We start from the raw sequence: 17,788 nt of genomic DNA on the forward strand, positions 1-17,788 counted from the left end.
ATATAAAATATATAAAATATATTACACGCAAGGACATGCGTGCAAAATTTTTCTACTAATTACGAATAAAAAGGAAATGCCTTTACAGGAATAATACAGGGCAACGTACGGGGTAACTGATGAGACATCTTATATATCTTACTGGAGGAAACTATACGGTCTTTGGTGCCTGGCTGTCTGCTCCCATACGACAAATCACAACCTGATTAATTGACCGAACCGGTCGGCTCGCTGGTTAAACGTTGTTCATTAGGCGAAAAACGTGATTCCAGGTGACCTCCGAGCAAGTTATCACAGAACGAGAGAGACTTTTTTTATGAGACTCTAAATATGCCAAGTAGCTGTAAAACTTGGGAAACGCTCAGCAAGGAGAAAAAAAAGTTTTATCCGCGCATTGAAGAGACACCCGGGCGTTCATTCACTAGATCTTCTCTTTGATTCCGAAGATGGATAAACAACGACGCCAGCGGCGAATAAATTATTCAAATTTTGCGAATCATATAGAACTGGCTCGCGTATCGTATATAAACCTCAAACGTGTCCTCATCGAAATTTAGGCTAAATATGAAAGCACGTTTCTGCGAAATATTTTCTTATCTTTATCTTATTAGATGTGACTGAAAAAGTCATCGCAATTACACACACACACACACACACACACGTGCGCGCACGGGGAAAGAGAGTCATGAAATGTTCCAGTCCACTTTTATAATCAATTCTTAATAAATTCCAAAAAATAAGAGTCGTGCAACGTTCCAATTCATATGCTTTTATAATTCTTTCTAAATTCTAAAAAATAAAATTCTGTTAAATTACAATTAATTTTGAAATCAGTTATTTGATTGACATTTCTGCATTGCGGGTGTCGCATGTACAGGAAAGATTTTCTTATTATATGATGCGATACCTTTGCGCGGTGTGTCGCATGTGTCGTCTTTTATTAAAAAGATAATAAGAAAACAGAAAGTACGCTAATTCGCGACGGACGGCCAATTGCACATGTGAGAGTGTGAAATTCTATCAGAAGCGGCTAATTCATGATTGCGAAAATAAAATAATATCGTCCGAGTCTTTTTGCGGTTTTACTCGGCGAACGTCTTCGGGTTCAGATAGATATACAAAATGACCGGATATGGCTATTCCTAGAAATCGCGCGGAAAAATAAGAGCTGAACTCGAAGCTCACAACAGCTGTTATTCGTGCGAGCCTAAACCTGTTCAGATGTCGCAAAAGAAAAGAGTGACTGGAAATAAATTGCCGAAATGAAAATATTGGAGCTATAATGTCGCCGAGGACAGAGAGAGAGAGAGAGAGAGAGAGAGAGAGAGAGAGAGAGAGAGAGAGAGAGAGAGAGAGAGAGAGAGAGAGAGAGAGAGCACTGTACAAAAAAGATATAACCTTAACAATTAATAAACAAAAGGATAATTAATTTAGATGGTGTAATCTCTCTACGGCAGGAAAAAAGCCTGTATTTACTTATGCGACTAAAATTTTTGTGTATATACTTATTACACATGACAGAAATTGCAAGAAATATTTCAAAATACGAAACAAATACATCGCGGTAGAAGCATAAGAGAGACAATTCGTACAAAATGCAAAATATGCTTTTATTTCACATTCTCGTTTAAAAAGCTAGGTGGTTTAGTTGGAAAATAAAATTGTGTCATTGGTTAACTTGGTTCTAATGATTTCCAATAAGGACACTATAACTACTTGTGCATTTCCACCTGCTTTCCGTTGTTGTCCCAATCATGTCCGAAAATATTTTCGGGTACATAGTTTTGTTGAATTTTCGTCAAATTGACATAATATGTAAATTTTTGAAAAAGAAAAGTAGAGGATGCCTTAAGAATGAGAAACAAAAGAAGTGAAATTTAGTGACGACGTGGTTACTTTTCTCAATTCACTCGGTAAATCTACCAAGAGGTAGAAGGGAACGGAAACAGAATAAAGAGCGTATATTTATAATAATTAGCACAAAAGAAATATTTCGACTTTTCTTGCCGGTACAATTAATTTTAATAAACTCATTGACGAAATAATTCCTCGCGCCGTTCGCGTGCTATTGATTTTGCTAACCCTGCAGATTTTCTCAGAAAAATTAATTTTTCCAACTTTCCGATAGACCTGCTATACAATATTTGGACCATCTACGGTCTCTGACCATATTATTAGACGCATCTGAATTTTTTAATATATTTAATATATAGAATTCCAGTTGGGAGGAGAAAAAAGCTACAAATTTTATATTTACACGTTAAAAAAAACACTTGATATCTCTGAACAATGGTGAATAATAAAACATACAGATTTGATAGCAATAATCATGCATTTCATTATTTTTGTCAATTATTTAGGATATTTAGGCAGTCAAAAAATACATATATTTTTAATATTTAGTCAAGCCGCCTTTGACGATTATTTTAAAGTTTCGATTCATCTTGGCATACTATTAATGTTTGTATGTCTCTTGCATCCCAGATGTGTTTTTGTGGTAACCACTTCTTTTGCTTCTTCTCTTTTTACCCGTTCCCTGCACACATTTTCAAATTCATCATAAACAAATGACTATCTTCTATAGAACAATAGTTTCTTGACACAATTCGATGGATTATAACAATAATAATCAATAGACGGTATCATAATATAAATATAATATGGCCAGGAACTGTAAATGCCTCTTTTAGATGAAAAGATTAATAATAGAATCTCATTACTCGGTACGTGCTCTCTAGATCATAAATTTGACTAATTTTAAATTATTTGTAATGCCCTTCCTCTCTCTCTCTCTCTCCCTCTACAATAAATTTTTCAGTTTTGATCAGGTTGCTTCAAACATATCTCTCTTTAATTTAGACAAGTTAGCTGGTTAGACGAACGATAGACGACTACAGGTTATAAGTTTTAGAGACATTTCTATTAACTTGTTTGGAACTTTGCAGGGATTTCGATCCATTGTTGCAAAAGCGCACGACAAAAAGTCACGAAAGGAGTAAGTCGATGAAGAACGAATTGAATCTGACATTCAAAAATCGATAATCAAAGTTGTACAGTAATTCATGCTAAAACATTAATGGAGAGTCACTTTGTGTCTACCTTTCCTCATCGAGAACTTGTTATAATCATTGTTATAATCCATTTATCATTAGAACACGTTTTTATTTCACATTGCAGTGTTATCTTTTTGTTCTTGGGATAAAAATTTATTAAGATAAAACTTTTGTCATATTTAATATTTTGACTATCAAATACAATATACTTAATAAAGAAGAGCGTCTCGCATATCGCATATTGAAAAATGTACATGGCCAAAATATTGCCAGGATATTATCGGAATATGTTATACGTTACACGCTTTTGTTTCAAGTTTGTATTAATTTTAACGAAAATTCAAATTTCCCATTTATTTGGAAAGCCCAATCGAGAACAGCCAACAACAGTATTCGGCGCAAAAAAAACGCGCTCTGCTTTATGGATTTTAAATGAAACGATCGCAATTAAATCTATCGACTGTAGTGGGCAGTTTTTCGAATCACCGAGTCCGCATTCAACCTTCAACCTTGAGCGTATATGTACTAAATCAAAGTTACCCTGTTCGCCCGGGTATTGAGCAGCACTCCCCACTGCACCGACTGGTTCATTAACAATTACATGGACATACTATGGCACAGGTGGCACGATATATAAAGTCACGAGGAATCGGCGTGGCTGGCTATTAGTTTGGATCGTTCCACCGACCGGTTTGCGGACGGTTCCGACTTCCTATACGTCGATATCTCCGGACGGTCGTAAATTGGCCGATTTAATCGACCGATTGGTCCAACACGTGCCGAAGTGAACGACTTGGAGACGTGCTTGTTTCACTTGAATCCTTGCGCCAGCTTGCTCCACTTCTTGATTGTCGTCGAGATTTAAAGGAGACCAAATCTTGATTGCCAAGGTCACTACGAGTTTCCGTCCTAATCAAGTCTTTCTGTGTTCGCCTCCAGAATCTGTTTCGTATTTTGAAGCTGGTGGAATCCTTTGTCCGTCACTATGACGCTCGCCGAGAGAAACGCCGGCCTTTTCCCAATGATTGTCACATGTCTGCTGGTGAATCATTGCCAAACGTCGTGCATCGGAAAGACTATGCTGAGTGAGTATGCGATGTCTGAACAACTTTTTGACGTTGATACAAAGTGTTTCACACGTCAATTGGCGAATAGCACATTAGTAAAAGAGCGCTTCACGCTTTATTTTCAACGAATATATAGTAATTTCAGTCAATTTCTCTTTCATGAAAATGTCGAGAAAAGGAGAAAGAGAGAGGGGGGGGGGGAGAGGGAGGGAGGGGAAGAGATTATTATTTATCACAATTTTTCAAATTTCATTGTTTGGTAACCATGGCTTCGAAAGTTCCATTAAAATAAAGATAAAAATTTGTAATCGTATGATAAATAATGTTTCATCATAGCTTATATCTTTAAAGTTTGATTAAAGAAAAATTCTTTCTTTTCTAAAGTTGCTGAGAAAAAGTAGATTTTATTAATTTTTTGGTGACCATGCTTTGGGGGAATATACCGATCATGATGGATAAATTAAGTCTGTTGTCATTCAAGAGAGACTTTATGTAATCTTTGAAATAATATATTGATTTATCGATTTATTCAACAAAATTACAATGTTTATTATTAAGAGCAGCTAAATTTTTAATAATTTCTATAAAACTAAAACGTTGGCAGAAGATTATCATTTCTTAATGTCACAACAGATTTAGTTTGCAAAGAATTTTTGTATACACATTTAGTATACATATATAATAGTTTATAATTATTATTCATTTTTTCCTTCCACAGTTGAAAATTTTTATGCATTTTTTTCATTATATTTATTGTTTTGTTACGTAAAGTATGTCATATATTTGATACATATGTGCGTATGTATTTTAAAATTATAAATTTAATATATTATTACGAATATAAGAATTAACGACAATCGAATTGAATAATTCAGTATATAAAACTCGCGCGAGCAGTATTTATGAAGCACGAATATAAACACGTCTCAAGCGATGATACGTCATCATCGCTTTAATAAAAGAAAGTAAAAAATTCGCTTTTCCTCCCGTAAATCTGAAATTAAGCGCGAGCTAAAGGAAGAGAAAAAGAGAAAGGAAGGGATGGATACGGTATATTTTATCCTAATATTACTTGACATTTTGTGCATGTCTCAATCAAAATAATTCACACAAAATGTCTCATGTTTGACGAAGCAAACGTTTCTTTCAAAGACTCGAATAGTCTTCATTGATGCAGTTTCCTATAGTTTGTCAATCAGTCTTCAAATCATATTAATCGAATAAATACGCGGATGGTTATAAACCTAGTTTTATAAATTAATTTTTTCCATGTTGCAACAAAATTTTACATCCAGAAAGTTGTATTAATATATTAATATTGGTACAACAACTAATATTATTATTAATTATATTATATAATTAATAAAAATTAAGAAAAAAAGAAATTATTACTAAAGGTCCGCTTTACGCGACACTTTGTATCTCGTCTTATAAAATGCGATCATCATGATGCCGATATCGTACGCAAGAGTATATTACAAAAAATATACAATTGATGAAATTTTATAAAATTATTTTAAATATATATTTGTTGAGCGTTATTATTTAAATAATAAACAACAAATAATAATATAAAAGAATTAGAATAGTGGCATATAAATCAAATTTATAATAGTATTATTACAATTAGTTGATTTCTCTATTTACGATCTTTAAGCTTGGTCATTTACATTGGATCTCTACAAACATGCACAATTTTTTCGTTGGAATATTAAACTCTCTATTCTTGTAAATAAAAGTCAATTATTATTCCCACTTTACACATTCTTAAACTAAAAATACATTACAAACATTAAATTTCTATAATATTTTAAGATATATTATTCTCTTCTATAAAACTTGGTAAAATTAATACGGTAAAACTAATGTACATAAATTTAAAAAAATTAAGTGTTATCGTAAAGTTAATAATCCAATATCGGACTTGGTATATTTATTATCGAAAGAAGAAAATGGTTGCACAAAGGCGACCAAGCAGAGAAATTGTAGTCTAAGCAGAATTAGTCGATCAAGAGCTATTTATTTATTAGTACAACACAAGTTCTTTCCCACGAAATTCATTCAACTACGAGCTCCATGATGGAATGGAGTTGGCAGGTGTCGGCCAAATTGCATTGTTACACTCGCGGTACCAAGCCCATCTCATTTCCGGCACAAAAAGAAACTGATGTTCCCAGTCATAGCGAGCCGGCCATCAACCAAATACGCGGATGTCATTCGAGTTTGTTTCGCCTTTTCAATGAATGCTAAACGAGCGAATGATACACGGTGCGTCGTGTCGCGTCGCGTCGCGTCGTCTCCAATGATGATTATAATTGGCGTGCACCGAAAAAGGAACTCGATTGTCGCCAACAATGTTGTTTCGTGTCCTTTAATGATCTCTTTTCTGCTCATTATCCAACTGTCAAGAACAGGATACTAATGTCTTAAGAGTAAATATATAAATCAGAATTCATCATTAGAACGAATATAACCGCGAAAGAGGTGCTCCGCGATAAAAATTTACGACAATCTCTCAATGCAATATAGATATATGCTACAATAGTTGTATTTTTTATTCTATTTTAATATTTTTACATTTTTTACATATCGCTTTTTATATTAATCTTTAACACATTTTTAATGAGAGAGAGAGAGAGAGAGAGAGAGAGAGAGAGAGAGAGAGAGAGATGAGGCAACGGAGAGAAACATAAAAAGAAATTCATGAAATGTTGTTTATCATACGTTATTTTTTTCTTTTTAATTAATATAATTATTATATATCTTTAATGTAATTACATTTATAGCATCTTTTTTTTAATTAATGCAATTCATATTTTTAAACGTCTTTTCGTCAATCCATCTGTAATAACGTTCAGAAATAATTAATTTTGATTCGCGCTTATCGGAATAAATTAAAACAGTAATATTAAGCTGAAAAGAAACCAAGTCGAAATATATATTATAGAATTATAGATGAATTTGTGATTATTCCTCAGTAGCGGTAGCCCGGTGAATTTTTAAACAGATACGCGTGATGTGATCAACGGACAGAAAACCTGCTCCATTCGATCAAGATAGAAATCAATTTGAAGAATATATTAGTATAGGCATTTTTTCGTGTGCAGAAATTCTTTGACATTTGTATTCGGCAGGATATTTTTGTTTAAAAAATAGAACTCGACGACTGCCGTAAATTCAAATCGCCGATCATTATCAAAAGTGCCTCGAGTACGACACTCACATATATATTTACGAGAAATCTCCATGTTTTAATGACGATAACCTGGTTTGGGAATAGTTTAGGATCTATCGTGCGTTACATAACTGTAAAGTGTGGAGATTCTCAATTTAATAATTTACCGACAAGATTAATGCATGAAAGCTGCGAAATAATACTACGCTCGTATATTATTGTAGGATCGTACGGAAAGAAACACGAGGTTTACAAGGAAATAGTGAAAAGAACTTTATTATTAACGAAGCGCACAAACGTCTTGCTCGTATAGCTTCTATCGGGCGACTGCCCTCATTCTACTCTCAGCCAAGCGAGGGCGCCGCTGCGTCGCTCGCGATCCCACACTCGGCCATTCTGAAATCAGCATCGTCCTCGATGCTCAGGATGTCTACGTCATCGTCACAGTCACTGTCATTCCCTCCTGGGACGTCAATGTCTGGATCCCAGGCCTGGTTAGGCCATGGCTTTAGATTGTCTGCTGAAGTACTCGTACGTCTCGGACCCTCGTGTTCTCCAAGCTTCTCTACGATGTATCGGTCACTCCGTAACACCGTGACTATTTTGTAGGGACCCAAGAACTTCGGGTGCACCTTTAGACCAGGACCTAGTTGCGTTCGTCGAATGGCTACGACATCTCCAACTCGGTACTTGGTAGCAGATTTCCGTTTTTTATTAAAAGTCTCTCGATTCTCCTTCTGAATCTTCAGGATATTCTCCTTCGCCTCGCTGCGGATCGCTGACCTCTCTTGTTGAAAAGTCTCGATGGCCGTCTTCTGTAGAATCTCACGTAGGTGTAGATCCTCTTTTAATTGCATATCTTTTCCTATTAACAACTCAAATGGTGAGGTACCAATACTTCGGTTAAATGAAGAGTTGATAAACTGTTGCACCTTGTCTACGTGCTTATACCACTCTTCTGGCTTCGTCGACGTCAATTTACTAAGTATCGCAATGATGGATTGATTCAATCTTTCGACCTGACCGTTCGCGCGTGGAACTCCCGTCGTAATCAGGTTATGTTCTATATTCTCTTCTTCGCAATACTGCTTGAAAGCATGCGATGTGAACGCCGTTCCTCGATCTGAAATTATCCTCCTAGGATTTCCAAAAATCATAGCTTGCTTACGTAATCGGGTGATTACTTCATCTGTCGTCGTGGATCTAGTAGGATATAACCAAACAAACTTCGTGAACGCGTCTACTACAACAAATATGTGAGCGTAGCTCTTCTTCGTGGATGGGATTGGACCTAGATGATCAATGTGGTAGGTATCAAGTGGTCTATCTTCTTTGGGTAATGGCCGCAACAGACCTTCAGCTTTTCCTCGTTTCTTCTCTGCCAACAGACAACGTATGCAGTTGCCAATAACTTGCTGTACCTTGGATCGCATCTGAGGAAACCAATATTCACGCTGTAGCAGATGTTCAGTATTTCGCCATCCAAAATGGCCTCGTTCGTGTGCCTGCAAGATGACTTCCTTCTGCATGACTTTAGGCACGACCAACAAAAGTTCTCCACCATCTTGTTTGTATAATACTTCGTTGGACATTACAAAGTCCTTGTCACCGTCCGTCTTCATCGACTTGATCTTCTCTCGTAATTCCGGGTCGTCCGTCTGAGCTTGTTTAATTTGAGCCACCAATGCACTTTGCATTCTGTGTATGGTGAGACACTCCACCGGATTCCGACTCAATGCATCTACATGACGCATGGCTGTGCCTGCTCGATGCTTTACTTCATAATCGAATTCTTCAAGTTGTAGTGCCCAGCGGGCTATCCTCAGACACATATCTTTCTTCGACATCGTCTGCACAAACGCTCGGCAATCCGTTATAATCCGGAAGGGAATATTTAGCAAATATACGCGAAATTTGCGTAAAGCTCTGATCACCGCTAGAACTTCCAATTCGTAGCTGCTATACTTCTCTTCAGCTCCAACAGTCTTCCAGCTGGCGTAGTACACCGGGTGAAGCTGATTATCTTCGGCATCCCTCTGCAATAGAATAGCTCCTAGACCGTGTTTTGAAGCATCGGTGTGTAGTTCCGTCTCGGCACCAATCTTGTATAATTTCAACACCGGGTCGTTCGTCAAAGCCGTCTTCAGTTGTTCGAAAGCTTGTTCCTGCTCGGCAGCAAACGTAAACTTTACTCCTTTTCTTAACAGCTGCGACAGGGGTCGTGCTATCAAAGCATATTGAGGCATGAATTTCCGGAAGTACCCCGTTAATCCTAAGAAACTCTGTACTTTATCACGTCTCGTGGGTTTCTCGAATCGCATCACCGCCTCTATCTTCTTCTCGGATGGCCTTACTGTTCCCGCCTCCACTATATGTCCCAAATACTCCACACGTCGTACCAATAATTCGTACTGCCCGTCTGGCGTCACAAAAGCTGTATAACGGATACTATCCTCGTCTAGTGGTACATGAAAGAAACCATCTTTCAAGTCTAACACACAATATACCTCGTCGTCTGCCAGTTCGTCTAGTTGATCTTCGATCAGTGGAAAAGGTTGCCTTACCCTTACTATCTTACGGTTTACTCCTCGATAGTCGACACATAACCTCCATGTTCCGTCTTTCTTTTTCACCAGGACTATTGGACTGGCGTATTCCGAGCTGCTCGGTCGTATAATCCCCTTCTCGATCCACTCGTCAATGATCTTGCGTACAGCATTCCGTTGTTCCGCCGACAATCTACGAGGATTCTGATGTACCGGTATTTCGTCCTTGAGTATCAGACGCATCTTCACGCCGCTGTCCTTTATCTTCCTCGGTTGATAGTCCTCTACTAATTTTCGTACACGCTCTCGAATATTCGGATCTTCCACGTGATCAAGGGTAACTTGAGCTTTTGCTTCTTTTTCTTCGTTATCTTGTACGCCAATACATAATACTTCCGCCCAGTTAGCATCTTCGGTCGTCGTCTTCGATTCGTCGTCATTGAGCTTTCTTATGACAGCTTGTCGTTTTCTTATACGGATCTCAGCTAAATCCGATAACTCACCGCCTATGATTAAATCATGTCCAGTATAATCGTCTGGCACTACATCGATATCCAGATTGAACAATATTTCATCGATGGACACGTCTGCCGTAAATCTTCCTAATGTACTCCGGTTATATGCGCCTACGACATTGAACTTCGTAATCTCGTGCCTGATTGGAGGGGCACCGAGATGCACGTAAACACTGGATCGAATGAGATGCAGATCACTTCCAGGGTCGATTACGGCTGTAACATCCTTCCCTAGAATATTCACTTTCTTATACGTCTTCTTGTCACTGTGAGATCGGAGCGCATCCACTCTTACTGGAGTAGTATCTTTACTCGCTGAGTCTGCTCCTTTTGGGCACTTTGCAGCAATATGCCCGAATTCACCGCATGAATAACATTTAGACCCTTTCGCTTTATTAGGACACTCCTTACCTAGATGCTTCGTATCGCCACAGTTGAAACATCGTTTGCTAGCAATGGCTGTCGTGGTCTGAGCCGCATTACTCGCCGGCTTCTTCTTACTTTGCACTTGCGAATGTTGTCGCGCCTTACTCCGATTACTTCTCTGTATTTCGTATTGCGCAAATCTCTGACGTAACTCCTTAATCGTCGTCGCACCGTATAATATAGATTTGTTTACCTCTTCGTCTTTAACACCGTCGATAATGTACTGTATCTTAGCCTCGAGTTCCATCTCCGTGTGACTGGCAAGCTCCAGTACGCGATAGACATATTCTTGATATGTCTCGTCCGACTTCTTCGACACTGCACTCAGTTCTTTATGCACTTGCCGACTGTTCATTGTCTTACCGAATTCTTTAATCAACGCTTTCTTGAGCGCACCGTATGATTGTACTCGACACTCGAAATTTACGAAAAGTTTAGCCGAACCGCGTAATAATCTCTTCGCGTAAATAATCTTCTGCACGTCGGTCCACCTGCACAAATCAGCAGTCTCTTCAAATGACGTAAACCATCTTCCTACGTTCTGTGTGCCGTCGCCACTGAAAGGTGTCAGCGCGTCTTCAACGTCTTTGTATGTCAACACGAGCTGTCCCGTTCTCACGCCGAGAGGGTTAGGTTCGCGTTCCTCGTAATACATATGGTTGTAACGAGAGGGCGGTGTCGCGTCTCGTCGCGCGGTCGATGTCACGTCTCGTCGCGCGGTCGATAATGATCCTCGATCATGGCGCCCACCGCTATGACCGACCGCGGGGGGTTCCCCCTCGTCCTCGTCACAATGCAACACCGTGTCCTCGCCATCTTCTTCGTCACTAACGTCTTCGTCTTCGTCGCTATCGTCTTCCTGTGTAGCCGCCCGCAATCTCTCACGCAGCGTCGCCTTTAGCCCCGACACGGGCAATTTTAATTGACGTAATCGCTCTACGAGCTGATTCTTCGTCATGTCGTCAATATTAACTGCGCTGTCCGCCACCAGCACATCGTCGTTTCCCGGATTGTCATCCGTCGCCTTATGCTTTTCGCGCAAGCCCACTCTGCTATTCGTCGATGATAGAGCAAGCTGTTCCGTCTTCTTCGTCGTATCGTCTGTCGCCATATCGTTCTTTGCCGCGTTTCCCGCCGAGGAGGCCATCTTGCCACGTCCCGCTGTACGCGATTTCGTCTTCGTCGCCGCACAACAGCTTCGTCGTCGGATCGCCTTATCCAACGTCCTCACTACGGTTACCGCACTCGCAAAAAACCTCCTTTAGAACGCCGTAAACTGTCTCGTATCCGCCGGACCGAATCGCCTCTTCGACGCGTACGGACACGTTTCGCGTAGGCACTCGCCTTTGCCTCTCGCGACTTCTAGAACTTTCTCGCTTCGTCGCTCTTCCCGCGTACGTCGTCTTCACTCGCGACCTTACCGTGATCCCGATATCCGCGGTTATCCCGGACGAGCCCCCAATTGTAGGATCGTACGGAAAGAAACACGAGGTTTACAAGGAAATAGTGAAAAGAACTTTATTATTAACGAAGCGCACAAACGTCTTGCTCGTATAGCTTCTATCGGGCGACTGCCCTCATTCTACTCTCAGCCAAGCGAGGGCGCCGCTGCGTCGCTCGCGATCCCACATTATTTCATTGCTTCCTGAAAAGATGTATAGCAAGATGTAAACGTTATATAGCGCATAAGAATATGACACATAAAAAATATAGAAACAGGTTTGCAATGATTAATTGGCAAATTAATGGGCAAAATCTTATATTCCTCTTATATTTCTTAGTCAGAGAGAATTTCTTAAAAGTATGCTCGAGTGTAATGTGAATCTCTCAACTCTTGGATGCACCGCGATGTACCTACAACGAGCAAACTCAATGAGGAGTAAAGCCGACAGCGTCCATTTACCTCATTAAGCTGTCTTTGGATCCAGAAAGAATCACGAAGACCGCTCAGGGATACGAGCGCGAATCTCGTAAGATAGATTGGAAGTAACTGCAGGCTGCGGGATGTGACGGCTGTGATCGTCGACGATCTCCCATATATACCTATACGATATACATACGATCGAAGGTAACAATCAACTCGCGCGACACGCGGCACGCTGACCGATCGTATTACCGATGCAAAATTTGCGCGACTTCGGTACTTGGTCCATGCTATTCACAAATGCTATGCAATTACTCACCTCTTTCGTTCTTCTCCCTGTGTGATCAACGCTTCCGTTGCAGCGTTGTTGCGGTTTGCGGCCTGCACCATGCGGACAAAAGTGATTAAATTCGTAGCGGAATGGAATACTCTGAGTAGTATTTTCGGGTGTTAGCGTTCTAACGCTACAACAATAAGTGCTCTTCTTCGGCCTCGTGATAACGCAAATACAAATAATAATATTTACATTCGCAATCTTTATATCATCGAGGTGAAAATTGATTCACTGATTTGTCTTGATTGAAGTTTGGAATGCGCAAAATGTTCTTCGTATCATTGCAAATTCGATGGATACCCGAAGATGCATCTCTTCCAGAAAAAAACTTTTAGAGCCTCACAACTTCTTCCTAATTATAGATCGTTAGGTATTACTAGTCCGAGTCGACGTTGAAAACGACGTAATAAAGTGAATAAAAGGGACGCCATCAGTTCGCCGTCCCAATAAGAAGTTAAAACTTACGAAACGGGAGTTCTCTCGATGCACCAACAGAAAGACAAGGGGAACATAGCTACCAACCAACTTCCATAGAAAGTTTTTCGGATAGTTGCACAATCTGCCAGCTTGCTGTGAAGAACAGAACAGTGAGAAAAGATTACGGCATCTCAAGGAAAAATCCGAGAGGAGCAAATAGTTCTGGTACGACGAAAAACTGTTTAAGATAAAAGTGAAATCAAATCACTCGTGGTGATCTTCTTCATTCAATCTTTGTAATTAGAAATAGTGTGCGGTGCGCGGCTATCTAATCTAAAAAATTCTGCTAAAAAGTATTAAATATAAATACGTGTAATCGTGAGGTATAAATGCATCGCCAATTCATATATTTCTTAATGTTTAATTAAATTATTTATTATCATATAATTGTGAAAAAGTTAATTATTTAATAGATAACCATAAAATAATTATTGCATATGTGACATTTGTGTTTTTACTATTACAAAATAATGCGGAGCATTTCTTCATTATTATTAATTAATCTAATTAATTTTTTAGTTTTTTAGTTTGGTCTAGTTTAATAATAATTGACAATATTTTATACAGTAGAGGTATATAGTAAACATTTTAAAAAATACATCATACGTACGTCAATTGAAAAAAGTAGGCTTGTACTTGGAGTTTTTTTTATCAATCTAAAGTTCATATTTCCTTTTATGAAAATAGGAACGAATGGAGGAGTTTAAAAACTGCGTATATGAATCAACAAAAGTAATAGAGTTAAATAAAAAATCAAGTAAATTTAAATTTAATAAATTTAATTAAAAAGAAATTAAATATATAGATGAAATAGATTGCTTTAATACCCTCGGCTATTTTATTAATTAATTAAAATACATGTTATTATTGCAATCTATTATATATTGGACATTGTTATGATTATTATTATTTTTTACAGCAGCGTTCTTTAGGATAATATATTAGAAATGATTACTAATATCAGGAGGTTAACGTTATCTACTAAAAATGACAAAAGACCTCTCTCTCCCTTCTCCTCTCGACTCCCCCGTGTACTTTCAATATAAATTTCCTGGTATCTTACTCCTCTTAATTGTTGTGCTGCTAAAGAAAACAAATACGTAATCAAATATATTATTCGTATAATACATCCCGTATATTTTTTTATATACGATCGATATATATACGTTGTTGGAAGAGTGACCATGTTATACGCTTCTTCAACATGGTGAGCGATAGTGGCGATACAGAGAGAAATATATTTGTTCGAAAAGTACCAGCTGAGAACACATATACCTATCGTCTTACACTTTACAGGGTCCGGTGGTATATCGTGTGAGGAAAAACAGATTATCTTGGACGAACACAATCGATTGAGGCAACTAGTGGCATTGGGACAGATACATGGTCAACCAGGTGCGGCGAATATGATGGAGATGGTAAGTTGATGTGTTTCGCCTCATTTTTTAGAAAGTCGATATTTTCAAAGGCAAAAGATATATGTTCTCTGTAACGATTCATGTGAGGATGGAGTACTATTAATCGAAAGATAACATGCATAACTAAAAATGTAATCATGGTTACTTTTAAATATTATAATATTTTGATCAATTTTTGCAATAGTCAGATTTGTATATCGTATTATAGTAGTAAAATAACATTATATAACATAAAGCTTGTTAAAAGAGCACTCTTACTCTGAAAGTCACTAATTTGTATGGTTCATTATATCGCAGGCTAGAGCAAAAGTTGATTCAAGTTGATTGATTTAAGTTGACCTTAAAGTTGTAAAACATTTCGTAATGCTACATAATGTGACATGTGTAAACTGTAATAGAATATTTATTTATTTATTTATTTATTGTTGTTGTAGATATGGGATGATGAACTTGCCGCGATAGCACAAAGATGGGCGGATCATTGCGCCGAGTCACACGACAGTCTGAGAAATGTCCGTAAGTAAAACTTTATTAGTAACTATATAGCTTGATACCCTGTGCTTCGCTACGGTATGCGAAGGATTCTATAATTCACCCCCGAATCTAGATTTGCCTCTTTAGGGCAAAATCATGAATTATGTTTTTAAGCATTTGTATGGGTATAATCCTTTGTAAGCAAAAAGTCGATATCTCATCGGGCTTAAGAGATATTGAGAAATCCGTGAAAACACATTTTAACCCTTTTCACCCCGAACCAGGGGTCGAATTTCTAAAAATCCCTTCTTAGTAGGTGCTTTACGTCATGGAAGGAATATACTCCCCGAATTTCATGTTTCTAGCTTTAGGGGTTTGGGCTGGGCGTTGATGAGTCTCTGTCAGTCTGTGCAGTAAGTCAGTCAGGACATTTGTTTATATATATATTGCTTTTTCATATTTGCATAATAATTATTATGCTATCAATGCGCCTCTAGGATAACATAATATTATAATATTTTTAGAATGCCAAAGAAATATTATGTTATCCATATAATATAGTATGCCAAAGAAGAATAGCGCTGTAGAAATTTCCTCTTTTGTCTCCTTTGCATCTTTGTCATCGTTGCGATAATTAAATTTTCATAGTGACATTTGCCGACAAAGCCGGTAAAGCCACAATTAGAAATAATAAGAATATTACAATTCATTTTTTATGTTATATACTAGGCAAACGTAATTTTATTATTTAATTAATAAAATAAAATAAAATATTAAACGTTTATAGAAATATATGTGTACATGCAAGAAGAAGGATTGCAAAGATGTATTAGCAAGAATATGTTAAAATGCGTGCAAAAAGTACCTATTAAATTAAAATTATTACAATTATAATTATAGATATTAATTAAATTGAGAAATAAAAAATACTAGACTACTCATGTTAAAAATATAAATTTATACTTATTATCAAAACTATTACCTAAAATTGACGATTACTATTACTTTTGTGCCGAAATTTTAATAATAAATTAATATCAAATTAATATTATGTTAGCGTTACCTTTTTGCTTCAATATATCTTTTATTATTATAATAGTAGTCGAATTACCTATATCTATATAATAATTATACGATAATATTTCCAACATGGTAACTTTATTTTTTATTGTTGCGCGATTTGTTTTAATAAAAAAAGCGCTTTTTCAATGCTGACGTACGGATCGATATTAATTAATAGTACAGAAATATTGTTTATAAAATTTTATTACAGATATTACAGGTGTCAAAAATCAAATTACTTCGCAATAGATAAACCATAACAATGTAAATACCTATGTAAATCGTGAGTTGAAAAATATCTCTCCATCATAATAAATAATCGCACAACGTTCTACACACACACACTTGACTGTGTAATGAAGTAAAAATATAATATTAAACGCAAAAAATATTTCAAGTTTTCTAAAAATAAGTGTTTACTTTTGTAAAATAAGTCTATAGAAAATTTTTAATAACTTTTTAATTCTTGAGCAAGAATAATAATAATCTTTTTAAATTAAATCAGAAACTTTTGCCAGTAAATAATTAATAACAAAGCTTTTTTATTCGACCCAACTGGTCATCTTCATTAATTATAATCATTACGCGATGTTTTGATCTTGTGGTTTTGGTAAATTATAATCATTACGCGCGACGCGGCGACCACGGTTTTGGTTCTTCTAAATCTATGTAACACACAAAATTACATTCGATTTAGAAGAATTAAAACCCATTGAAACGTGACGATTATAATTAATAAAGATGGCCAGTTTGGTCGAATAAAAAATCTTTATCAATAATCTTTTTCTTTAACAAGTAAAAGTATATACAAACATTTGGCAAGAATTGTGTTTGGAAGCTCGCTGTACTAAATATGTTTCGTCATTAATTATTCCTCAATTAATGCACTTTCCTTCCGTTGTTCACATTTCGCACACGATCACTTTGATTGATCAAAACGATCGTCTGATTCGTATAGGTAGGTTTGCGGTAGGACAGAACATTGCTCGCTCATGGACGACCAGGCCTCCAGGACCTTACGACGGTGAGCCGAATTGGAGACGACAAATTTCTGGCTGGTTCAACGAGGTACAATACTATCATTCCGGTTATAGCAAAATCACCGGACACTACACACAGGTCTGTAATAGGAACTATGTTTAAAAGTTCCGAAAGATACAAGAGTTAACTGTTGTGCTCAAAGCTTTCCGTTGCGTATAACCTAACGCATTTAACCTAACGATCCGCGGTCGCGTTTTAAACGATATGTAAAGAAAATCTATACGGAAAGAAAGAAAAAGTTTGTTAATTTATTATATACGTCACAAAATCGCATTTCTTATCGCACATATGCGATACGAAAGCAACACGAGACTATGTCGTCATAATTAATTCATT

General features: G+C 37.2%; 1 protein-coding gene across 1 annotated transcript in view; it reads left to right on the top strand.

Annotated features, from left to right (window-relative positions):
* Positions 1-17,788, top strand: part of LOC139781678 (venom allergen 5-like) — a 28,052-nt gene that overhangs the window by 7,685 nt on the left and 2,579 nt on the right. The window contains exons 2-6 of the mRNA XM_071720548.1: positions 89-2,995; positions 3,675-4,138; positions 14,754-14,875; positions 15,310-15,391; positions 17,370-17,530. Coding sequence (XP_071576649.1) covers positions 4,039-4,138; positions 14,754-14,875; positions 15,310-15,391; positions 17,370-17,530 — 465 coding nt within the window. The 5' untranslated portion in view covers positions 89-2,995; positions 3,675-4,038. The remainder of the gene's footprint in view (positions 1-88; positions 2,996-3,674; positions 4,139-14,753; positions 14,876-15,309; positions 15,392-17,369; positions 17,531-17,788) is intronic.

This window comes from Temnothorax nylanderi, unplaced genomic scaffold (genome assembly GCF_030848795.1).
Source record: "Temnothorax nylanderi isolate EJ_2023f unplaced genomic scaffold, tnyl_v1.0 TNYL_tig0354_pilon, whole genome shotgun sequence".
In the NCBI taxonomy this organism is placed as follows: Eukaryota; Metazoa; Arthropoda; class Insecta; order Hymenoptera; family Formicidae; genus Temnothorax; species Temnothorax nylanderi.